A 25,484-nucleotide genomic window follows, 5' to 3' on the forward strand; every position below is an offset into this window, starting at 1 on the left:
TGCACCCTTCTTTCTGAGCGTCAGCCTTCTCTCTCAGTGCCAACAGAACAGCACCAGCAGTATTTCCAGGGGACTGCAGGAGAGCAAGCTGGTTATGCTGGGCAGGATCCAACCCCTCCTAAGAACAGCTCAGTATAGCCATACCTATTTTCCTGAGTGGAGGGGCCCTGCTAGCTGTTTAACAAAACCAGTAGTTCTAGAGAAAATCTCCTCCATGTATCAAACACCCTGCTGCAAAGGAAGGTCATCCTCTGTAGGTTTTGGCCCACCCTACCCCAACTTAGGAGAAAATAAACTAGTTTAAGTCCCAAGAAGATGAGCTCTCTAAATATACTGCTTTCACATAGTCACAGGCTATACAGAAGATGCCCAGAGAGGACCGTAAAGCCAGTCTGGGACCACATGCCTCAGCGCTGTCTTCTATAAGCTCTGCTGACATCTCTCCCCACACACCTATTCAGAAGGAGAGAGATGCTGAACACAAGCAGGATGTTAGTATTAAACACAGCACAGCTGCAAGCAGGTTAATAGCAGAATCACTTGGTCAGAGATGCTGCGGTTGGGTCAGTCTTGCCCCTCTTGCAGCAATATCATTTAATCAAGTGGAGTGAACAGAGTTTGCCCTACAAAGGGCATGCCAGGGGAAAAGCCAAGCTTAGTTCACACAGAACAGACCACAGCCATTTCCATCCCGAGAACTGCTGACCATCAGCCCCAGGAAGAAAGGCTCCATCCTGCTCCAGGCAGCTCCCTGCCTTTATCAAGACAGAGCCCTGCCTGCTGGGCTCCATGAGCTCTGCTGGTGGTACTTCCTTACAGAGCTCTGCACGACACTCCTGGATGCAGCGCTCAACTCCTACCTCTGGCTTCAGAGAAACCTCACATTGCCTTCCCCATCTGAGGGGAAATACTACCACTTCCCGCAAAGCGGAGGACAGATAGTGCTTTAAAAGTGATCCAAAGATAAAAAACCTCAAGCAAGAGTTGTTATGTTCTGTTGTGCTAATCTTTTTTTTTATTATTATTATTCCAGAGAGGGGCAGAAAGGAATAAGAGAAGCCACTAAGAAAAAAATAACAGGCTATACAGGGAAGCGCAGTGAGTTTGCAAGATCACAGTCCAGCAACTTACCGCATTTTTCAGATCCAGATACTTTGTGTTCCGGGTCACCGGCATCCCAGACAGAAAAGCTAAAATGTCATTGTTTGCCTGTAAGTCACAAACATACATAAAAATTCTTCTCTGTGACACCATGACAAAAAAATCTACACCTGAGAAACAAAAAGCACTATGTAACCTGGGAAAAGATACTTCCAATTATCCCCATGTCTTCAACTGGTTCCAATTCTGCTGCTCTTATTTCTACCTGATCTGATCACTGCTGTCTGAACACCATCTCTGGTGGGGGATGAAGAAACCCCTCAAACCACCCAAACAATTTTCTACTGGGTTAACAAACCCTAAATCCCAATGCCAGTAATGGGTTGGGAATTTAGGAATTTGTCCTTAAAGTTCCTCCTGCAGCTTTACTCAGATACCAGAGTCTTCTCCACATCACTGTACAGGAGGAGTAATCTTCCCATTCACTTTCAAATACCTGCCACCTCCTTTGGGGTCAAGAGCTAAATCTGTCGGCATCACCTGCCTAGAGAAGATGACAAGGCTTCACAAGCTTGACTCAGTGTCAGTTGGGCCCTTTGGGAGTCTCAGAAAAAGCTGCTAAAGAAGTTTGTATTTTTATTTTACAGCTTGGTGACTGGCAAGAGCCCATCACGCAACAGAAACGAGGTGGGCAGAGTCATGCAGTTCTCACGCAATGAGTCACAGGAGCAGCAGGTTAAGTCAGAGGCCAAGCGAGATACCCACTGCCTCCTCCGTGCATGGTGACGGGCCCCCTCCACCCACCTCGTCCAGCACGGCGTTGCGCTTTGCCCGCTGTCGCTGGCGCAGAAGAACCAGGCCTGCAATGATGTCAGATGGGACGATGTCAAGGTCTCGGAAAAACTCAGCAAAAAGGTAGGCGATTTCAGAGTAGGCGTCCTGCAAAATCCAGGGAGAGAAGAGTTTAGGAGGAGGAGTTTGGGTGTGGGGAGACTCAAAACAGGACACAGAATGAGAACCAATGCGGCAGCAATGGCCTCATTTCTGTAGCTCTCTCTCCAAAACATCCACAACATTCCTTCAGGGAACACCGTATCTGGTCTAATCATATTAATATCTCTTATTTATTTTACATAGTCACACTTGGAGGCTTCCGCTGTGACTGAATTTGTACTATGCTGGCTGCTTATGTGTGGGCAAGCAGACCACCTCAACATCAAAATAGACACGAAGGGAGAGAAAGGAAATGTTTTCGTCTCTACATTGCAAATAAGACAGAGGAAGCAAGATGAGAACCAATTCCCAATCCAGTGTCATCTCAGAGTCATCGTTTCTCCTCAAAAGCAATTTCATTTGAACAAAGGCTATTTAGGGGAAAAAACCCAACACTGATTTTGTCCTATTTAACATCCTCCTCAATTCTGTAACTCCGTCCTGGGATCATTTTGGCCCATGCTTAACCCAGACCTCAGCATCCCAGGCACATCAGAGAAAGTGACAGCTTTCGCATCCTGCCACTGAAGTTACTGTAGCTGCTGACTGTTCCCCACCCCACTCTTTGCTACCTCATTTCAGAGTTAATCACAACAAGCAGGTGTTATACACAGCAGCTCTTGGTACTGAAGGAGCCGACCAAGTTACCAGGCTTTTCCAAGTTTATCTTTGATTCCATCCAGGCAAAAGAGCCTGAAAAAGGAAAATCCTGGGAAAAGATTTGGGCCATTTAATGCAGACTGCCCAGAAGAGAAGGTGAGTAAACCCAGAAAAGGAAGACGTCACAGGAGGGACAAAAGTGGAAGTGACCTGAGAGGGTCAAGCAAAGGCTCTGAAGCAGAGTGACAAAGGTATTTTGAGGAGAAATGTTACTTTCCCTTTTGCTCTGTATTACAAAAAAAACCCCAAAACCTTAAGTGAGAATGGTTTGGGAGGTTGGAGATGGGCTGGACTGAGAGAATGCTGATCTGGCCGTTGCTCAGACCAGCAAGCTTAGAGACAAGGGTGACCCAGAGGTTGGATCAACAAAAAGTGGAACTGAGCAAGTGCCGCAGTACACAGTCAGTATTTTGGCTCCTCACATCACTAAACCTTTCCTAACAGGATCTGGCACAGCCTTATCCTAAGCTTTTAGCCTGTATTGTCATAGCATCCTTTACATGGCACCTAAAGCCATGCGACTGCAGTCTTGTCTGTAGAAAGCACTTGAAGAAAGGCTGGTCTTCAGGACAGGATCTCTCCATCTCTCTTCTCTGACAAGCAAGAAAGTAAATCCCTACTCTCCCTAGCAGTCTTGCAGGAAATGACCTACATTCTTTTATCTCTGACAGACTCCTGGAGTGCAAGATTACTTTCTATCATTTTTCACTTGCCTACAAAAGCAAGTTAAATCACCATTAAAGAATGGTGTTTCAGGTGCCAACTGTGCAGGTTTCCATGCCAGCTGTGCCTCTGAAGAGCAAATGGACTGGCATTAACCTCTCCAACATTACAACCGCAGTATCCTTGAAGTACTGACCCCATAAATCTTAGCACAGTTCCTATAAGCACATAAGAAAGGCAAACAGCCTCGAAGTAAAATACAATGAATGCCCATTAACCCAAAGTGACAGCAACACCTCTTAATACTCCGAATAAAGAAAAAGGCTGTAATGGAAGTTCAACACGTATGTTCTGTTCCAAAGGAAGAGTTTTTGCTGGAGCACCTGATATTATACTACAGGATTGATTGTAGTATTCTGCTACAAACCATGCGGGCTCTGGGACTTCTTCACTCCAGATCCATAAGAACAGATTCTTGCCCGATGCCGTGTCCACTCTGCAGAACTCTGTTTTCCAGCCCAGAGGAGGATGATCCTCTGCTAGAACATTTTTTCCGAAAAAAATGGGAGACACAGCAATGGATTCATTTCTGACCCATTACATACGCATTCATTCCACACACTGTCATGCCAGGACACAAAGTCAGAGCTTGTTTCTGCAAAGAAAAGAGCTTGGAAATTGCTCAAGCTGAATATAAAATGGAAATTCAGTAGTACAAGGAATTTGGAGATTCTGGTATCTGCTTTTACCCTGAACTAAAAAAAAAAAAAAGTAGAAATAGACAGTCACTGCAGAATGAAAAGTTTGTTAAAAAAAGCCTGACACAAAGTGAAATATTTTGCATTCCTGAATAAAATAGAGCTGTTCAGAAACCAGGCCATTCGGATGCCTGCCAGGACAGCACCCATGCTGCACCCCCAGGACAGGCATCTCTGGCGAAATGGTGGTTGTGCTGCCAGGGGGAAGGGAAGGTGCCTCTGCTGTGGCAGCACGGGCAAACAGAGGAGCAGACAATAACCCCCAAGGAAATGCTGCTGTTTGAGCTGCCGGGACACAAACATTGTTTTGTTTCCGTTTTCCAGATGGATTTTCCTAAGCAGCTTGAGCAGATGAGCTGTGAGAGCTGGCAGTCCTGGGCTATGACTTCTCAGCGGGACAGCAGATTGGGGCTGGGACGTTCCCTGGGAACGCGGTGGCATTTCATCCAGTACCGCAGGAGCGTGCCACTGGGAGGGTCAGCGTGCCAGTACACGTCGCTGGATTTCTGCAAAGGGGCTACGACAATTCCTGCAGCCGTCCACACTTCGGAAACTGCACCCTGCGGTTAACTACACAGCACTTCGCAACAAACCCTTTTAATCTAATTCATACTGGTTGCCATCTGTGATGAACAAATGTTCAGGTAGCCTTCACCTGACTCTCCGTTATCCTTACGCAGCTCTTCATCTTATTATAACTTTCCCTTTTGAGGTTAAAATCCCAGTCTCATTTCTCTTCCTGTAGAAGTTCATATCCCCTCCAACATGCTCCTTTTTCTGCCGCATCTTTTAGGAGACCAAACACCAGGCTATATTTAGTGAGGACATCACTGATGTGGTTGGTCCCTTGGTGTTTTCCTGTCATTTTCTATGCCCTTCTACTGAAGCTAAACGTTTTGCTGATTTTTGGCCACTGCTGTGCACTGATGTCATTGCTGAAGTGTCCTTGATAACTCCTAGCTCTTTTCCCAAGAAGTTGTAACTAATTCAGAGCCCAGAGTACGCAAGTAATTTGTTTCTTCAGATGTGCATGCATCACCTCATCTTTCTTTACAACTTTTTTCTACCTTTGATAACAATTCCCTGGTTCTGCTTGGTTCTTCAAGAGTTCTCAAATATAATTCTGACCAACTTGTAGTCATCAGCAAAATTTTCCACCTTAGTACTCACTTCTCCAGCAGGTCCCTCAGGAGTCCTGTTGAATACCACCCTAAAGCACAAACCTGCTAACTTTTGCAGAAGCAGTACCAAGCCCCTTAACCCTTCCCTGCTGGATAGGTAACAGCAAGGGAAAATCCAAACTGTAGCACATGAACACTTCAAATCAGTGATCTTCATGTGAATCTATGGATTGAGTAGTAGTTTTTCACTGTTAGTAAATCCAGAAGTATTCTTTTGCTGATTCTGATTTGCATGTTCCCATTTTCAAAGAGGCATCTCTCCTTCTTAAGCGTATGAGACTGATGCAAATTGGAGAAACTGCCTAAGCAAACTGGCTGATAAAGGGAAACCGAAGCTGACCAAAGTGCTGTCAAATGTTGTATCTAAACATAGTGATAAGCACATATTTCTTCCACTGATATCTTCACTTAAAATTATGATCCCAGTTCACTGCAACAACAAGGTAAAGAACAACTTCAGGAGAAGAATTTAACACTGACAACATTGCTTTTCAGTGCTACTAACTTTATATTCAGAGAGAATCCTGTAATACTCAAAACCAGAGCGTTAAGACCATTTTGAAAAAGACAACTGTCCTACTCAGCAATGTTCCATCTGCATCTACAAGGAAACATCAGTTTCTATTTCTGCATGGAATACCCAGGTACCCTCCTGCAGGTGCTCATTCAGGCTACTTGGGCTGAAAGCAAGGAAAAGGAACCAACATGCAATGAAATTTCAAGGCTGGTCTATCTGAGGGTAGCTCAGCTTGCTGCTCCTTGGAAGGCATATGTCCAGTCCTTGCATGCACTGCTGTCAAGGCTCACTGGATTCTTGTGCCTCCGGATCTCAAAGAATACTCACAGTGAAATGGAACACACATCGTCCAGGCTTAACAGCAGGAACCCCGTGTCGCTACGCTCTGCTCAGTCCCACCTATCAGCAGCCGTACACACAGCTTGCTCTCTGACAGGAGATACTGGGTACTTACCGACTGAGAGTCTTTTGTTCGTGTGCAGCAAAGAAAAACTTTGAGTCTGCGCGTCCAGCTGCTGGCTTGCCCCTCTTCCAGGCGGTGTCTGTAAGTAAAGAGTGGAGTACGCACATCAGGACAGGCAGGACAACACGATTGCAAGCAAATAGTAGGATCCAAAGTCATGCATCCTACACTATCACCTGTAAAATTTGCGCTAAATCATATTCTTCTATTTATCCTGGTCTAGCAGAGACAAGGAGACCACGTATACATTAACAACTTAGCTCATTTTCTAGGACAGGATGGTCAATAATCCAGCCGTTGTGGCCAGGATCAAGCCTCTGTATTTATATATGTGGTGTCCTGCCTGAACAGGATGGCTGTAACGAAGCTGTTCTATGGTATCTGCTAGAAGCTGGATGTCCAAGAGCACCTGGAACTCTGGATGGAAGGAGGGTCTGCTGGTAACTTGGCAGCTGCATCATGCTAGGACGTACTACTGCTCAGTAGGAAAAACTCTGCCTCGGGGCGAGGGGGTGGGAATGGTACAAAAGACCCCAAGCACTTAGTATGAGAGGAGCTGTGCAATTTTTGCTAATAAATAGCTTATTTGGAAAAAAATATTTATTAAACATAATACAGTCTCAGAACTGAAACAATTTGCAGTCTTTATTCAAGTACAGTGCGTAACTTTAATCACAAAAAGGAAAGCAAGCTAAATGTTCTCTTTCAATTTAGAAAAGGTTGAAAAGGGCTGAATACAGAAGGTTTAGCTCAACCCACATTCGGTTTATATGACATTTCAATTTCAGCTTCAAAATTAGCTAATTGGACAGCCCTGTTTAAAGTGAACTATAGCCATGTTCACTGTTGCAAGCTTGCCCTAGTTCCTCCGTTTTGCAGGGACAGTCCCTTAGTTCTGACTAGCATACCAGCAAACAATCCCTAGGTCAAGTCAGGCTTAGCAGCGTTGAAGCAGGTGACTGTGTGATTCTTTGCCAGAGCACCAAGCTACCTGCATACGTAAAGTCCACAGCTCCTCTAATGCAGGGTCTTTTTTTTTTTTAATGCGAACACAGACTAACTCAACACGGGTCAGACCTATCAAAAAAAGACTACTTCTATTTTCTGGCAGGGGATCACATCAGGAAAAACTCAAAGTGGGTTGCATCTGGAAGAAAAAGATGCTAGTAAAGGAGTTTTTGCCTGCAACAAAAGGAGCAGATCCCTCAGGGCAATGCATCAACTCACTCCTGAGCATTTTAAAACAATTATCCATAACCTCCAAGGAAGACTCCAAAAGAGGAACAGGAGTACAAGTGTCCTAAGACAGAGCTGGCAGTAATCAGTTTGCTCCCCCAAATGCCAAAGAACTCGGGCAGCAATGCAAAGAACTTCACAACTTCACTGCGGGGGTTGAACAAGCAAGCGTGCTCTGAGCTATTTTCACTCCAACTTTTCCCAAATTCTTTCTTCCTAACACCAAACTTCCACATGCTTCATATGAGCTCTACAGCAAGTTTCTTAGAAAAGCCTCAGCACAATTAGCTGAGCCTTTGGTTTTGTTGTTTTATTTCCTTAGCTCTGCAAGAACATAAGAGCCCACACACATCACGATGCCACTGGTAAAGGAAAACCACTGCGTAACAGAGTCCAATAGCTACAGCAGACTACCACAACAAGGAAGCCAAAGTTACACATCTCCTTAATGCGACAAACAAATCAAGTTTTTTCAGGAGTTAAGGCAGAGGAAATACAGGTCAGGTTAAGTATAATACAAAGGTGAAATTACTGCTGTATATCAGAAGGCATGTATCACCGCAGAGGGATTTCAATAGGAATGGCTAGCCCTCAGCATCTTACAGGATCACGATCCAGAAAGAGGCAGAGAATTTCATAACGTATTTTTTGCAAAGGACTGCTTTAAGCAAGCAGAGAATTTCAAAATGTATTCTTTGAAAACAATTGCTTTAGTAGTGAACACACAGCAACATTTTATGTTTCCCTTTCACATCATAGCCCACAGCATTTTGCTTGTTAACATCTGTTAACACTCCCTTTATAGAGTGGAAATCTGCAAACAGCAGGCACAAGGCTCTCAAAAAAATGTTACAGGCCTGGAGGGAAAAACCTGGCCATGACCCAAGGGACAAATACCTTCACTCAGTTGTCTGGGATCTCAAAACTCCTCACAAGAGAGATAAAAGTAAATCAAAACAAACCCCAAAATTAAGTTCTCTGTCAAAAAAAAAAAACCCCCGAACTTTGCAACCTGTGGCACTCGGTTTCCCTTCAGAAATATATTGTATTGAGCCAAACAGCTTTGATGTAGTGTGGGGTACTGGATCCACAGTAGCATCACAGCTTCTCATCCCCATCTCCCTGGGAACATCCTGATCACAAGGTAGTAGTGGCACCCATTAGGTTAACGAGGCACTAACGCCAAATATTCAAGGCTAGTGTTACGAACATATTGGAAAGGTTAGGAAGAATGTCCTGCATTCTGCAGTAATAATTAAAAAATAGCTCCTTCAAACTAAACTTGCTACACGATCCTTAGAAAAGTCTGGGGTTTTCCTCAAAACAATCTGACAGGTCCCATTTCCAGACATTGGAAGAGCATGGATTCAAAACACCCTCTTGAATATAGGCTCCCAATGAGAAATGCAAAATTTGCAGAGTATTTTTTAAAAGCTTCATTTTTTAGCATTCAAAGCCTAATGCCCTCAAGTCCTACAAAGCCACATTCCTTGCTGACAGTTACATATGTCAAGACTGCATAAGAAAACAAAGCCTGTTTGTGTTGTCCTGCTACTGGAAAAAACAAACTTCTGAAAAATGCCTTGCTTGGTGAAAAGAACTTTCATATGCCCATCTGGGCAGCTCAAAGATGCAATCAATTCTTAATTAAAAGATCTGACTGCCAATACAAAAGAAATTGCTGCTTCTTGGCCAAGACAACAAGAAATCTCAGGCCAAAAGGTCGCATTTTGAAGACAAAAAATAAAGGAAGGAAGGAGATTTGGAAGAAGATGCTGCCTCAACCTAAGCAAAATCTAAGCACTGCTTCACTGTTACCAGGCAAAACACAGCTACAGGATGGACAAACAAGCTGTGTGGTCAGCACCGGCTCAAGGGGCTCAGAAGAATTCACAAATCCAGTGACTAACGTACAATCCAGGCAGATACTGCGTTGCTTCGCCTCCTTTGGCTTCAGATGCCCACACACAGCACCTGACAGTCTGAGCTGCATTCTTCCAAAAATCACCCATCGCCAGCAAAGGGAAGCAACGCCCGAAGCTGAATGGTCCCTCAAGCAAGGCAAGGAGAATGTCAAGAACAAAAAAAAAACAAAGGGCACCCTTCCAGAAATGCTGCTTTACCGCAGGTTGTATGTCCTCAGGTTGCGCTGTCTCCGCTTCGTGGCACGCAGTTTGACAAAGGTCCGGCCTGTCGGGTCGAAGACGCACAGGACAGTGATGCAGACGCTCAGGATGACAACCCAGTTGCACACCACCATTCCTGCCAAGGAAGAAGAGAAGTCAGGTGCTCTGCCCATAAATCTCAGCAGCATTGCTTCCTGCTTTTTGCCACACACATCAGACCCACCTCTCCATTGCTGCAGGGCAGACAGTTACCCCAAATACTCTTGCAGCCAACTGCAGCAAAAGGAAATCCTCTGGAAAGGTTTCTAAACCACAGCTAGGTTTTCCAGCCGTTTTAGGAGATTGCCCATGCTGAAGGCCATTAAATACTCACTGAGTATCTAGGGGGACCGCAACATTAGCATCACCCCCACCAGGAGACTGGAAATGAGTTCCAGGAAAACAGTAAAGCTATTTTGAACTGAAGAAGGGGAACCAGGTCTTACAGACTCCCCAGCCAGACCCTTCCATGGGAACACGAATTCTTGCCTCAGTGCAGACAGCACAAACAAATGAATAGAACAACTGTTCTGAGCAATAACATTTACAGCTACAATCCACTTCCAACAGTCAATCCCCACGTGCATGAATGAATTAGCTCTCCAAGGCAAGAGGATATCTGCGCAAACACAGGAATGCACACAAACCACATTCCAAATACATACCCAAAGTGACACTCTTTGCTGTGATATCATTGCAGGAAGCGTAGTACTGCGTTAGCCAAACGATGCCCACAATAGCATACACAAACTCAATCACCAAGATAGCTGAAACAAAAAGGAACACAATAGATAGTAGCAGCATCTCCCTAAGGATTAACAACCGCCTCTCCTTGTCTTCTGGAGAGGAAACCCAAAGACAGGTTCTTTAGCAGGACAGTTGCACAGAATAAATGACTGCAGGACTGGGCCCCAATGCTTTGGAAAGTGATATTCAAGAAAATGAAGCAAAAATGTAATGTGTCCCTAATGCTAACTACTCCTAAACGACACAAGAACCACACGCACACAGAGCTGTGGGTGCCCTCGGCTGTTTCAGAGGTGTAAATCAGATAGCCATACCTTCCGCCCACCACAGTGGAAAGACGCCCTATAGGTAACAAGAATCACCATGTAACAGCAGCAAGGTCTTAACCACCTCAGACAGCTGACCTGAATCAAAGATATGAAATAAATAGCAGTGTGTAGCCAGGATTAATCCTGCTTACTACGCTTAGCAAATGTTCTCACACCTCCACCTTTTGCAGTCATTCCAGTAATTGTTCCCAGGACACAGTCCTTAAGGAGACATTTACTGGCTCCTCAGTTTTACGTTACTGTGGTAATGAACAAAAAACTGTGACAGTGGCTCCCCAGAAAAAAAGAGTTGGGAAACACTGCTCTGAAGTGCCCTCACATTTTCTCTACGCGTTACAACCCCGAAGTACAAGTGGGCAATCAGGTATGGAGAGGGCAAAGAGCTAACTTAGCAATGCCTAGCAAACCTTTGGTGGAACTGAGACTGAACTCATGTTCCAGCCTAGCCGACTAACCACCCACCCTCCTTACCTACATGTTGGCACAGTATCTTTCCTTAAGTGGCTTACTACAGACTCTCACCAGCCTGGAAAGACAAGTTCAAAGAGCCACATACTAAATAGTTTTCAACAGCAGTGGGCAAGGAAGCAGGGCTAGACCAGCTGATGTTCTTAAACTGAGCTAGGCTTTGCCTATCTTGACTCATCTCCCCTCAGATTACCTGCTGCAGCACAGGAGCAGCAGTAGCAGGGCTGAGAACTCTGTCCCTAGATTCATATGCACTAAAGAGCACGTGCGCAAAATGGGACAGTCACATGGACCTTGCCCACACAATGGTCACGCTCCTATTTCTATCACCAAAACTGATGAAGCCATTAGGAGTAAAAAGCCCCACAAAACAAGGATATACAAGAGCCAAGATACAGTGTTAATACAGATCCTGACCACATGGAGTAGTTTAAGGCAGACAAGGAAGAAAAATGGATGTTTCTTGGGCAGCAAAATGGCTTTTTGGATTCCCTCTACCTCCCTTGCCCCATTTAGTCTGGTTTTAACACCGTGTTACCCAAACTGTCAGGCTCTATGTGCTTCCCTAGGGAGACTGCAGCGTGCCTGGGAAACTGGAGAGAAAGATTTGTTTGCTATTCATGTTAATGATTTGCACTTAGCTCTCAAAGGCGGAAATATCTCCCAGACAGAGCTTTCAAGCAAGGTTACCCATATTTTAGCCAATTCTGCATGAAAACAATGCAGGAAAAACAGAGATGCAAAAACATGAGATGCTTTGTTTGGAATGAGCTTGACTCCGCATCTCCAAAAAAGATTTTTTTTTCCCTCTTAAAGTCTTCACTCAGCACAGAAAAATCTGATCAAGTTTCTGTACCTGAAAGACAATGGAACAGAGAAGGGAAAGCAAGCCCTGAATGAGAGATCAAGGAAAAATTTCTTTTCTGATCTAGTTCTTGGTGGGTGAAATGAGAGGAGAGGAAATGTTTTTAGGAAGACAAATATGCACTCTAAGAGAGAGGATGCAACCAGCGAGCAGGTGGGAAACCTATTTATCTCATGGTGCCCGGAGGTGGAGTATCAAAGTGCAGGTTGTGCTGGATGGAGAGATGCATCACATGTGAGTCAAGAGGTCGAGTATGTCTTGAGGTAGGTGGGTGTAGACTTCAGTGTCTGTATGACAGGCAAGGACATGCACGTGCCTCAGGGCAAGAACTGCCATGATTTACACAGACATATGCCTATATCATGGGAAAACGTGTGGAAAAAAGGTGAGGGAGAGGTGTAGATGCATCTCACTGTGGCAGATCTGTGCTGCGAGACAGAAGGGGAGCATATTTTGTTAGAGGAAAAGGATGTACCTGCATCGCAATGAGGATGACAAGTTAAAGGTTTGCTAGAAAGATATTTGGGGCATTGCATGAGAGTCTTACAGCAATGACAGGGTGCAGTATATGTGATGTATTCAGATGCATATCACATACAAGTGGCCATCTGGATGTCTTTCAGAAGCTGTGTGTTTGTCAGGGTGTGGGGAGAGAAGTCTTCTGCGCTAGCAGATGGCAGTGTGGAGGCTGAGTCATTAGGAGGCCTCAGGCCGCTGCCTCTTACCCAGTCTGACATAGAGCACATACTGCATCGAGTCCCGGGGCTCTGTGTACAGGATACTGCCTCGCATGCTGAGCCAGATGATTGCCACCTCTGCGATCATACAACTGATCAGGATGCCCAGGTAGCCTCTGCCGTGGTCCACCAGGTTAAGCGAGCAGGTCTCGTTGGGGTTGTACACCAGCCCAAAGAGCACCACAGAGAGGATCACAAACCTGCCAGTCACAAACCAGCTTGTTACCAGCAGTAAGCCAAAGAAAGCTGCATGTAATATCCCACACCTGCTCTCCTCACAAAGCTACCAAGGATCCTCAGTGTCCCCCGCAGCTACTTACAACTAATATTAATTTGTTCTAGAAATCTCCTCCCCACAAGCCATCCAGAGGCCCTGCTACCCCAGTCAGAACAATTTGATATCTGTGGCAAGACACATTATCCCATGGGATCTGCCACTCCAGTTGTTTTTCCTGAGCCCCTGTATAGAAACACAGCCCCAAACTCCAGTGGACAACCTTGGGTAGCACTGGAGGATGATGCAGGGAGCTCCCTCTTTGGAACCGGAACTAGAACTTATCCAAAGAACCAGAAGCTGGAAATAGGTTGGTCTCTGTCAGAAATGCCCCAAACAAACCTTCCAGCTGCATGTATAAGCGCAGGAAGAATTACAGCTGCAAGAAACAGGAATAGCAAAAAAGAATTCATGGGAGAATTCAAACCATCGTTCTGCCTTTCTCACTTACCAGGTGGTATGCAGGAGGAAGAGGAAGACGGCTGGCAAAACCAGGTCATCGCTGCCTACAGACCAGCGACGGCGGAACACGACAATCCCTGGCATGGCTAGTGGGTCTGAGAAAGTTCAGTAGGCACGACACTCACCTCCTGGAAAAGAACAGAATCAAAGATGCTGCTGACCCTCTTCAACCGCCTCAGGAGAGCCCTACAAGCCCACACCAGCAGAAGGGCTGCACCTGAGAGCTATCCTATTTTACAGCAAAGATGGCAGAGCTTCTTCCTTCCAGCACCAGGGGGCATGGCATGTTCAAGAAGGAGAGCACAGGAGAGGAATATACAGTTTAAAGAGTGGGAAGTATTAGGTGAAGCAGGTGTGTAATTCACTGAACATAATCACCACTCGCCCAGCTCCACTTCACAAGATTACTTGGAATCCTGTTAGGGCTGTATGTTGGTAAGCAGTCACCGTGGGGTGCTTTGGACAGGTTATACTGACCTCAACTCTAAAGAAGGCCCTATTACCATGTTCTTCCACCAGCACACCTGCTGCCAGCCTCCTCTCTTGTTGTCCCAACAGTTCCCTCCCTCACTTGGCTCTGCAAGCCAAAATACCCATTAGCAGTTAGTGGCAGCATCTGGGAAAGCTATCGACTGGCTCCCAACAGCAAGCACTTACAGCCGAGACAGCAAGCTCCTAGGAGATCTCTCAGTCAACCATCAGTTGCACAGAAGCACCCTGCCAGCTCCACATCTCCTTTGTGTTCATGCTGGTTCTGACAGGCACTAACAATTAAAAGGTCGAAGATTGAGGGGCTGGCTGTTCCTCCCCACATTTTGTTTGTACTCCTATTTTTAAAGCCTCACAAACCCTTTATAAAAAGAAACAGCAGTGGTATAAGTCACGAGACTCCACAGGGCTATCCAGACACCTCCTCCCAACACAGCTCTCCCACACCATTTCAGTTCTGCTGTACACACTCCAGCCTGCTCCAGTCCAAGTCCACCACCTCAGAGTGGCTCAGTTCCCTTCCTGCAGCACACCCCTTCTGCATTTCTTGTACTGCACACTTCAACTGTGACTTCTGTTTGGTTTTGGCAACCTTTGGTTTCTGAGATCATGTCTATGCCAACTGCCCATGGCCACCAGTGATCTCCTGACTGCAGGAATCATTCCTGTTCCTCTCTTCCACACCCTAAACCCAGGGGACACCACGCGTTGGCCTGGGTCTCTCTGCTCCGAGCCACCATCTCAAGTGTGCCACGTTCTCCCAACTGATGCATCCCAGTCTCAAATCACAGCACTTCTAACCCCACTAACCTCCCAATCTCCACATTCATGCACTCCATCCATGATCTGCAGTGACCACGTCACTCCAAAGCTGCATCTCCAAAGTAATGACCACTCTTTGTACTGATCTGGTAATTTGCTGCTAGGTTCACAGAGGCAAAAATGAAAGTGTCCACATTTGTTACTTATGATGTAATCAGGATTTCCAACAGCATTTCAGAGGGAATATCATCTGCCATACCTCAGGCACCAGGCAAAAAAAATAAACTTGTATATGATGTCTCTAATTTAGTGCTCTGGGTGGAAAAAAGGGACGAGTGACACTGTCACATTTAAACTAATTTGAACCTTCAGAGTGACACAAGTGTTGGTTTTGTGACAGACTACAGACTGTGTCACAGCACCAATTGCTGCAGTAACAGGAGCTGCCTCGTCCTACCAAAACCTGTTCACCAGTCAGGTGTGGTTACCACATCACTTTCCTACTGTGCCCCAGAAGAGAGGGGTCTCCCCTCCTGTACCGACACCCACAGCTGATGGGCTAGACCATCCTACCCATTTCAGTCATCAACTATTGAAAACCTATACAGATCTTTCACACTTTCCAGGAGATTCCATCGTTAACAGGCTGACACACTTCCAGTACGTTACTCACTTGGGTGAAAGAAATGCTCTATTCCCCAAACAAAGCAAATGTGAAATTACAACACCATTTGGATTCACACTTCCTTAGCACATAATAATCAAAGCACTTGGTACATTGCAGCTCTACCTTCAAACTGCTCGCTCCTCTGGCCATCTGGCAACTTCTTCTAGCCTTGCTGTGAATAACCCGCTTGCCTGTCACACGCCACCCGTACGAAGCGCTTGTGCCTTGAATATTGCTAACCCTGCTCAGTATATGTGGACACACTTTCCAGCTTGCTCACTCTGCCTCCGGCCACCGCAGCACCTCCCAGCCGAGCTCAAACCTCAGTTCCCATCATCCCTCGGCTTACGGCTGCATCCCGCCAACGCACTTTCCACAATTCTTCCACCTCTCCAGACGCAAGCAGTTGTGCTCTGCCTGCTTTCGCCACCCTCTGCCAGTTTAAGAGGCAGGGTATCGGCAAGAGCAGCAAACATCTAATGTGAATTCCTTATCCACAGCAACGGACAGGGACAGAGCAGAGCAGCCCGTCACTTGCTGTCGCACACGAGAATACTTACTGTGGGACTGTCACTCCTAGCTCTATGCTTACCAGGCTCCCGGTGCACCGCAGAAAGAGTCTCAATTCATTTGCAAAGATTGTCTATTGAAAATTGAAACCATGAGGTTACGAGGTCTGGGGCCTTGCCCCTAGTTTGGAAAGGAGGGAGATGATAGAAGGCCTGAGACTGTAAAGCCCACAAAAAAAAAAAAGTAAAGCTCTGAGCATGAGGACTCTTTGGCTTCATCCCAGGGTAGCAGATCCCAGGAATTACATTTTAAGACAAAGATATGATCTAGCAGAGAAATTGGGAGGAAAAGTGGAAGGTCAGAGTGCAAACAGCCCTGAAATCACTGCCCCTAGTTTTGTTACAGCAAGAACCCCTTGCACTGCCCCTAAAATTGCTGTAAAGAGTGAAAAATCCCCAGGACCCTGAAACCTGAAGCCCAGCACAAGAAGCCCCAAACTCCCAACACTGAAATTAGGGAGAAGCACATGCAGGCACAAGCTTTGTGTGCAAAAAGTCCAGAAACCGTGACCCCTCAGATCAGAGAAAGATCTATGGAAGCAGAAATCTTACATGGCATGTGGTCCAGCTGCTGCACATTCTTCTGTCCCGTAAGGGTATTTCAGGAAAAGTGCATATCCACAGAGAAAGACATCACAAGCAAAGGAGGGAACAGCAAACTCTTCTTGCAGCCATTGAAAATCCCACTCGGCAAAGGGAAGGACAGCGTGGTGACTGCCTGCTGACAGAGCCCGGGCATCATCTTCAGAGCAACTCCCTCCCTCTAAGACAGCAACCTCATTTATTCATCGGGGCTGCTGAAAGCCACGGAGCCAGGGGTCGTGACTCCCCCCTTTTCACACCCCCAGCACCCTCTGGAAGGAAGTGACATCATCCCTATTCTGAGGAGATTGTATGTGAATTGTGGGAAGGAGGACTGGGAGCGAGAGCAGGCGATGCTGTCAGAGATGCACGGAGACGGGAGAGAAGGAAAACCCTCCAGCAGCAAGTACAGCAGCACAAACCTCCTCCCTCTTGCCGCCAAGAAGCCAGCAGGACCGGGAGCTCTGTGGCAGGGATTCGGGCTCGTCCCGGAGCTCCGGCTGTGCACAGGGAAGCCCCTCGGCTGCAGCGGGGATGGCATCAGGCAGCAATGCTGGAAGAGGGCTGGGGAAGGCTCAGGGTCGCTGGTCTCTCCTCTGGCATGGACTGAATGGTCAGGGGGAGGGGAATTGGATGGGACACAAAAGGGGCACACAGAGGGGGCCACCTCGGTCACAGAAAGGAGAGACTGTTCCAGAGGAGCAGCCTCTCCCAGGCCTTTTCAGCCGTTAATTCCTTGTGACATGCTCTGGGGTATGACAGGATGTGGGGGAAGGGGAGAATTAGCTGTCTGTAGGGAAAGGCTTAGAGAAAAGAGCAAGGGAGAAAAATGCTACAGCGAGACAACATTCCAGCTAAACCTAGGAGATTTAGTCTAATCCAACATCCCATCACGTCTGACATTAGCCTCAGAAGAAGGTATACAAGTAAATACAAGCTGAACACAGCCATAGCTGAAGGAAAAGGACTGTGCGTAGATCTTGCACCACAGGAGACCACCCACACCACACTAACACCCCTAGAGAGAACCAGCTACTCCCCACTACCCAAATCCACAAGCAGGATTTGCTTTAAGCTCACAGCATCATGCAGACACCCGAGGCATATTTGCACCCACGCAGCGCAACACACTAACCCCCTGCAAACCCTCCCCAGAATCTCCTTATCCCTGGTTCTGCAAGGGCTTGCAGACTCCCTCAGCATCCCCACCTCTATCACCCAAAAACCTCCTCCTGGTCCCCGCTCAACCTCCTGCAGTTCAGACCATTACTACCTGCTGTCAAGCAGAAGACAGGAGGTCAACACCGCACTGAAATTGGACCCACTGGTGCCAACAGTTTCTTCTCACGTTGACAGACCACTGGTGATGTCTGCAGAGAAGCGTTAGCAGGAGGAAGCCCTGCTAGCCCGATACATTCACCTTTCCCCTCAGCATGAGACAGTGACCTGCTTGCAACTTGACACGACCCACGTATGACAAAGCAATCCCATCTCATCTATGTTCTCTACCTGTCAGCACCCTCTTTCAGCTGGTCTCCCCAAATTCTGCCTCAGCTCCAAAGTTCCACAGTATTATTCACCCAAACTCCCTCAAAATAATAACTGTTCGAAGCCCAGCAACCAGAACTTCATCTTCACTGCTTAGGGCTACATGAAGCCCAAAAGAAAGGGGATTTCTCAGTCTGTAGATGGCTGCAGGAGTCACTACAGGGCAAAGCCCTTTGCAGTTCTACAGAAATCCAGCTACACATACTGGCACACTGACCCTCCCAGTGGCACGCTCCTGCGGTACTGGATGAAATGCCACCGCGTTCCCAGGGAACGTCCCAGCCCCAATCTGCTGTCCCGCTGAGAAGTCATAGCCCAGGACTGCCAGCTCTCACAGCTCATCTGCTCAAGCTGCTTAGGAAAATCCATCTGGAAAACGGAAACAAAACAATGTTTGTGTCCCGGCAGCTCAAACAGCAGCATTTCCTTGGGGGTTATTGTCTGCTCCTCTGTTTGCCCGTGCTGCCACAGCAGAGGCACCTTCCCTTCCCCCTGGCAGCACAACCACCATTTCGCCAGAGATGCCTGTCCTGGGGGTGCAGCATGGGTCAGAAGCCCCAAGAGAAGAACCGGAGAAGCCCAGGCAGGCCCAGGACAGTGTCTGAACACCACCAGATTAACTCCAGCCAGCAGGTCCTCTAGACCTGCCCTTCTGCCTTCTACCACACAACATAGCAACTGCACGAACTCCTCCACAGCACTGCACAACCTTCCTCATGTCCTTCTATCAACAGAAGCACGTTCTGTCCCTTGCCTGTATACCTGCATTTCCTCCTCCTGAAGTTATTTATTAGCTATAGAAGCTCTCTGTGCTTCTTGCAGATGCCAGAGTGGTTTTATACTGAACTAAAACCAACAGCATTAAAATAACCACATTTGTCAAATTTGGGTGACCAAAAATGACATTCAGCATGTTTAACCACACAGCTCCTGCCCCTTAAACATCCCCTTGTTCATAAAATATAAGCCCTTCCCCTAAAATATCACTTCGCTAACAGATAGGGTTCCAGCCCCCTCAAGTCACCCCCCTATCTGAACCCCACATCCTTCCTTTCCTCAAAGGATGTCCCACATGGGACATGGGCTTTCTACCCCAGGTTGGGTCATCACCGCTGCAGCTTACACAAACCTCCTGTTCCCATTCAACATGCCTTTCTGCAAGCACTTACTGTACTTGACGGAAATCATCAATTAGAACTTGGATCAAACTTCATCAGTCCTCATCCAGCTATTTTTAAAGGCCTTAAATGGAGCTCTTTCTAAGCTTGGCTCCTCACAATCTGGGAATTGTTCTTCCCTTGCAGGGAGAAGAGGGGATGCAGTTACATCCATACAAAATGTCCTGAAGCTGGCTAAGAGGCATTTGCTTGCCTATGTCTGCACACATACAAACCCATCTCTCCTCCAGCACCTCCTGCAGCACCCAGCATGCAATACAAACTACACAAAGCAAGGTCCGTTGCTGCACATGTCCCCCATACAATTTACCCGTAACAACCATTAGCAAGAAACAGAAGAAATAAGCAGTAGGACAGGTGAAAAAAATACCCAAACCTTCAAAAAGCACCCTTCCAGGGTAGGAATATCTCAGAGCATCTTATGAGAGGGAGGAATACCTACTTAACACAAAATGCGGAACAGAGGCTCATAAAATAAGGTGGGGGACAAATTACACAGCACCAAAGGAAGATGAGTCCTTCCAAGACAGGGCTGCCTTTTACAAGCAGCAGCAGATATCAATTGTGAGCGATGCCTGTAGGAACTGCAGGGAAAGCTCCTTCCCTGGGGGGAGATGGCACAGCAGCTGCTAGAAGGTTGTGAGGATAGTTCTAGCATGACTGAATATGATTAAGGGAACAGATCTGTACTTTAAAGATTATTGTATGCATTAGTGTAACGGCTAAGAGCCATATTTACAACCAAGCCACAAACTGCTCAGCATGGGTGGGGAACACTGGCAAAAATCGATGGGGTCTTCAGTTTTGGAATATCAATTTCACATCTACTTTTAAGATTCTCCTTTATAGTCTCCCATTTTCCAAGGAGAAGGAAATAAAATGAGTCAATGCCAGAGCCATGGGACTAAGCTATCGGGTCTGAGAAAGGAAAGGTTCAAAAAGCCTCTTGTGGCTTGGCACATTTCAGATGCAGCTCCCCCAGGATAAGGCCACTGCACCACAATCATCTCACTACAATGTCACCATTACAGAGCTAATATGATTAGGTTAGATCTGGAACTACAATACTGCCCACTGACACAAATACCCAAAATACATCTTGGAGTATAAACTGACCTTCAAAACCCAGGGGACAAGAACTTATCTGTACAACCCACCAGCTTAAATCATAAATGCTGGCATAGATACATCCTTGGAAGCACGATGGTGATGGTCACAAGAATATATTGGTAGTCACAAGAACAGACTACTGGCCAGTTGGCCCAACACTTGCTCAACTCAGCTTATTCTTCCCTAATATTTCTTCACAAAGCCCCTTTCCCTCAGGCAGCATAAACATATCAAGATGTTTTCTAAGTGCGTGCTCCTTGCTTAAATCCATCCCCTTCGTCCCTTACTCCAAACACCTCTTGCCTTGGGTAGAAATAGCTCTCATGAGTCCCACATTATCTTCAAACATAGACAAAATCTCCTACCTGTTACCTTCTTGAACCTTGCAGCCTTGCAATTTATACCCTCGAATTTCAAAAGCCTCTTATCAGAGTTTTTCTTAAACAGTCTCTTCTTTCATGCGGAAAAAAATCAGCTCTCAAAACCTTACTATTAATGCAGAAGATTTAGTAGCACATTTGCTATTCACTCCAAACTGGTTATTTTCCCATAGAACAATGCCACACACAACACACCGCAAAGGATCCAGCACCAACATATTGCCTGCTCTTGAGCAATAATATTGATAATCCCAGGTAGTCTTAAGCCACTGAGATGTCAAAATTCAGAAGTATTTTTCAAAAGAGAGATGCTACCATTCAAATATTTAAGTCAGATTTTTTGGGTTCTGCACACAAAAGATTCAAGTTTTCAAGCATTGTTCTGCAACTACAAGGATTAGTACTTTTCCCCTGTCTAACAAGAAAAAAGTGATCAATTATGGAAAAAACCAACAAATACACTGCAAGTTGGCAACATTCATTTGCCTCCATTCAATGGAGTAGCACAAACATGCAATATGCACGGGGAAAACAGGTAAAATTCTCATTGTTGGCCTGTGGCCATGCCTCACTTGCTTTTGGAGGGCTGGCTAGCCATGCTACTGCCACCTTCAGGAACAAAGCTATTCTCTGCAAAGTTGAATACATTGTCTGAACAATTATTTTTTATTAGAGAGACACCACAACAACCAATGTATCTGCTTGGCACGGACTTGTCTACAGTGGTGGTGTTTTCAGGAAAAAAAGTATTATCTTGCAAATCCCATTGGTTTTAGCGCAAGAGTATGGAAAGGTCTTAAGTGGAGTTAATTGATACCAAACCACTACTACTCACAGCACTTGGTTCACAACTTTACAAGGACTAGTTAAAAACAGGGTAAGGGAGCCACTGAATTAAAGAGAAAATGAAGAAATTCCCTACTTTGGAATATGCCTCCTCTAATCCAGATATCAGTTCACAGCCTGTTTGTAATCCTACAAACCAACAACGCTGTAGATCACAACAGTTTCCTCTGGGAGGATATCCCGACACCCCTCACCATCTCTGCACGACCGTTTATTTCATGACACACAAACTGAACGCCGCTATCCTGGCAGCACTCTCAGCACCCTCTCATGAGCAGGGTACACGTTTCCAGCAATTGCACTTAGTAGGTGGATTTGCTAAGGGTGCCGCCTGCCTTAGTTGTGGTTAGTAAGATGTGTGTAAATAGCAAAAAACAAAACTAGCAGAATCTGAAGTCTCCCCTCCTCCCTTTTTTTTTTTTTCCCAAGCTGGGATACCCCACAGGCCAGGATTTGTCCATGAGAAAGAAGGAAGAAGTTTGTAGGGATAAGCACAGTTCTCCTCTTAAAAGCATCTTCATTTTGGTACATAAAGGCAGTGATCACCGTGAGACATTTCAACTGCCCAAATTAAAGGAAGAATAATGTTCTGAGATGAGAAGGAGCCTCACCCTACACCTCCAAGACTGCTAGTACTTTTTTTCTTGACCTCAGCAGGAGCACAATTTATCTCCAAGCTTCATAACTTGTCAGACTACAGAAAATTAAAAGTCTTCACGAATAACTGGTCAAGAAACAACAGAAGTCAACAGATAAGCTTACCTTAAAATGAGCCACTTCAATGAAAACCTAGGAGTGGAGAAGGAGCACAATCCAAGTCTGCTGACACTAATTTAGTTAAAAACAACACCCAATCGTTGTATCAATGCCGACATATCTGCAACCACCTACATTTTGTGCTAGCAAAGCCCACAATCTGAGCTTTCTGATGATTCCAAGCTTGAGCAAAAATAATGTCCAAGTTGCTAGGGGGAAAAAGTGTATTAAAAAGTGAAACTAATTTTGTATTTTAAATAGAACTTACTGTTCTACAGGGTAATAAAATCTGCTAATGTTTAATAGTCAGCAACCAGCGACAAGAAAAGCTTGACTAGAATGGGGCAGGAAAATGATGTGGAAAGAGAACATTCGGATGAGTTGGCCTAAGTCTGTAGATATAGCAAGCACCTCACTTCCAAAAATGCTGAGCAGCTGGGCACTCCAAATATGACTGGCATCAGCAGGCAATGCAAACAACCCTGGTCAACCCACGCTCACTTATGTGGTACAAGAGTTAATTTTTCCTGGACACAATGATTGGAGATCAAAGTTCTTTGTTTTTGTTGTAATATCCCATGGCTATATTCAAAATTTGTTAATTCATGGCTATAAACCACACAACCATTAATTTGTCATAGTAAAAATAACAAGGGCTGGATTAAGTCAGCCAGGGCAGAATGAAGTGGTTAACGGTACTTACGAAAGGAGTATTTCAGATGTAGCTGACCAGTGCCAATCTGATCGCCTCATTTCTTTAAGCAAGCTATTTTTCACTACAATACTGGCAAATTCAAAACTGTCGGGTTTACTCCACCCCAGAATACTTATCAGATCAGCCACCTTAAAAACAAAAAACAGGAGAAAAAGAAAGTCAGAAGTATATTTAAAGGTGAAAAAATATATGCAGCAATGCATCCCTGCTACAGCTTATCTTGAAGTGACCTGCCTTTAGGAAGAGAGAAGACAACCAAAAATTACCTCTCTACAACACCAGAGGCAGGCTCCCTGGCTTCCTAGTTTACACTAGTGGGCAAACAGTTTTCCCAATAACTTGACTCATTGCTTCAGGAATTCCCTAGGAGATGAGTCACACACAGGGAAAGCCACCAGTCATTCTACCGGAGCTAAACGGACCACCGCTGCCAATACGAGAAGAGCGAAAGAAGTGGGAGAACAGAAGATCAGTGCCAAACTCAGGAAAACTGTGCGGTCAACAACATTCCTTGGCAATCCTTCCCTGCTCCCCTCCCCAAAAAGCGTGCCAGCAAGCAGAAGCACACCCGTTCAGCGGCGGAGAGGCAGCACCAGGCTACCGAGTGAAGGGAATTGCTGTGAAGTGGTTTCCTCAACAGGCAAGTGCCAGGACAGGAGAAGGAAATGCTGGCTCTGCTCACGTCCAAGGACTGCTTGATACAGGAAGGGAAAGATGCTAAGGAATTGAGAGCCTCTTCTCCCTCCTTCCCTAGCACTGAAGGGGATATAATCAGGAGTAATAGGGGCACATGCAAAATTTCAGGACCTCTCACTCCACATTGCAACCCTCTGCTCACCAGGGTTCACAGATTGTGCCGCTTTTTCTGCTTCACAACCCACTACACCTTACCCTGTGGTTTTTCCTTTTCTCACATCCCATTACTAAGTGGTTAGGTAGAGATATGCCCAGTTGCAAGTCAAAAATGCTGAGAATCACTGTGATGTGGCAAGCTCTTTGGTAAACTACACCCTAATGCACTTTTTCTTAATACCATTTGTAATCATTAAGTGTGGATGCTAACTATGTAAAACTGCCAGGCTCAACTATGTTGGAAATTGGCTTCAGAAAATCTAAATCCTACTTGGATACAATCTATTCTCATTTTACTGGTGCTGCCTCTTTACTTCAGCCATTTCCCTCAATCACATCCCTGATCATGGGACCCTGGGCTGACAGCTCTGTTTCTAATCAGACATCCAGCCCCTATGTTGTTTCTCTGGTCTCTTTTACATTTGCACTACAATGCATCTGCTGATCTTGTCAGATGGCTTGTGCCTCCATTTGGGTTCAGATGGCTACTTTTACTTGAAATTCTTTACTTTGGGCAAGGACATGCCCGTATCTTACATTCCTAGAAATCAGACTGAAAAGATTGGGTCATCAAGGTCATGCACCCCAAAGGCCATGCAAATTCTGTCATGTCCTAAAATCACCCAGGATGAAATCTGAATTTAAGAGCTCTCTCTAGGTTACTGTAAATGACTCAAGCTCTGGCTGCTTTTCCATGTCATTCACCACTAAGGCTCACTTCTTGTAACTCACAACTCCTCCTATCACATCTCTATTCCCAGTCAGCCCCACAAATGCAGTTAATCTGTTGTGTGACTATCTTCTAACACCCCAAAACCATCAAGTTCTAGAAGTCCACCTCTCCTACCAGTCCCCCACGGTCCCCGATTCATTTTCGTCTAGTGTTCAAATGAAACTCCCAGCAGACAGACACCAACACGCTATTCAGGGGACCCACCTCATTCTGCAGCAGTTATTTCAAAGCAGGAGTATTCTCAAGTGCTGTGATTTCCCTGAAAATACCATGTCTGTATTTTAGTGCAAATGCACATATCTGCCTTCTCCCCTTACTCCCCAAACCTTTCCCCAGGTTACCACTTTCCAATAGCTTATTCCTCCTCAGAGCATCAGTCTTGCACCTTATTAAGCAGAATCTCTTCTTTTTCTTGCCCACAACTCTGGATTTCTTAGAACCTTCACTGAAAATTAATAATACACTGCAAGTTATTCTTGCAAACACAATTAATAAAACAGAACTTAAAGCAATATTTATGGCATTCTATTTAGAAACCTAACTCTATCACCATCATTCCCCCTCCTCAGTATAACTCCAACTTCACAGAAATAACCTCAAAAATAAGCCAAACAATCCTGAATCCATTGTTTTCCAACGAGATCTCGTGAAGTCTAATAATCTCCTAACATCCAGAGG

The 25,484-nt window shown here is 45.7% G+C and overlaps 1 protein-coding gene across 8 annotated transcripts in view; it reads right to left on the reverse strand.

The window, feature by feature from the left end:
* DAGLA (diacylglycerol lipase alpha) overlaps nt 1-25,484 on the reverse strand; it is a 78,650-nt gene that overhangs the window by 26,330 nt on the left and 26,836 nt on the right. For 4 of the 8 annotated variants that reach the window (XM_054828119.1, XM_054828120.1, XM_054828118.1 and 1 more), the window contains 8 exons: nt 23,210-23,349; nt 13,609-13,747; nt 12,872-13,083; nt 10,403-10,504; nt 9,696-9,834; nt 6,328-6,415; nt 1,906-2,040; nt 1,132-1,209 (listed from right to left, as the gene is read on the reverse strand). In XM_054828119.1, the coding sequence (XP_054684094.1) occupies nt 1,132-1,209; nt 1,906-2,040; nt 6,328-6,415; nt 9,696-9,834; nt 10,403-10,504; nt 12,872-13,083; nt 13,609-13,703 (849 nt within the window). In that variant the 5' untranslated portion in view covers nt 13,704-13,747; nt 23,210-23,349. Of the gene's footprint in view, nt 1-1,131; nt 1,210-1,905; nt 2,041-6,327; nt 6,416-9,695; nt 9,835-10,402; nt 10,505-12,871; nt 13,084-13,608; nt 13,748-16,658; nt 16,937-23,209; nt 23,350-25,484 lie in introns of those variants that run through there. The other 4 variants (XM_054828122.1, XM_054828123.1, XM_054828124.1 and 1 more) reach the window with 4 other exon arrangements.

This window comes from Grus americana, chromosome 5 (genome assembly GCF_028858705.1).
Source record: "Grus americana isolate bGruAme1 chromosome 5, bGruAme1.mat, whole genome shotgun sequence".
Taxonomy (NCBI): Eukaryota; Metazoa; Chordata; class Aves; order Gruiformes; family Gruidae; genus Grus; species Grus americana.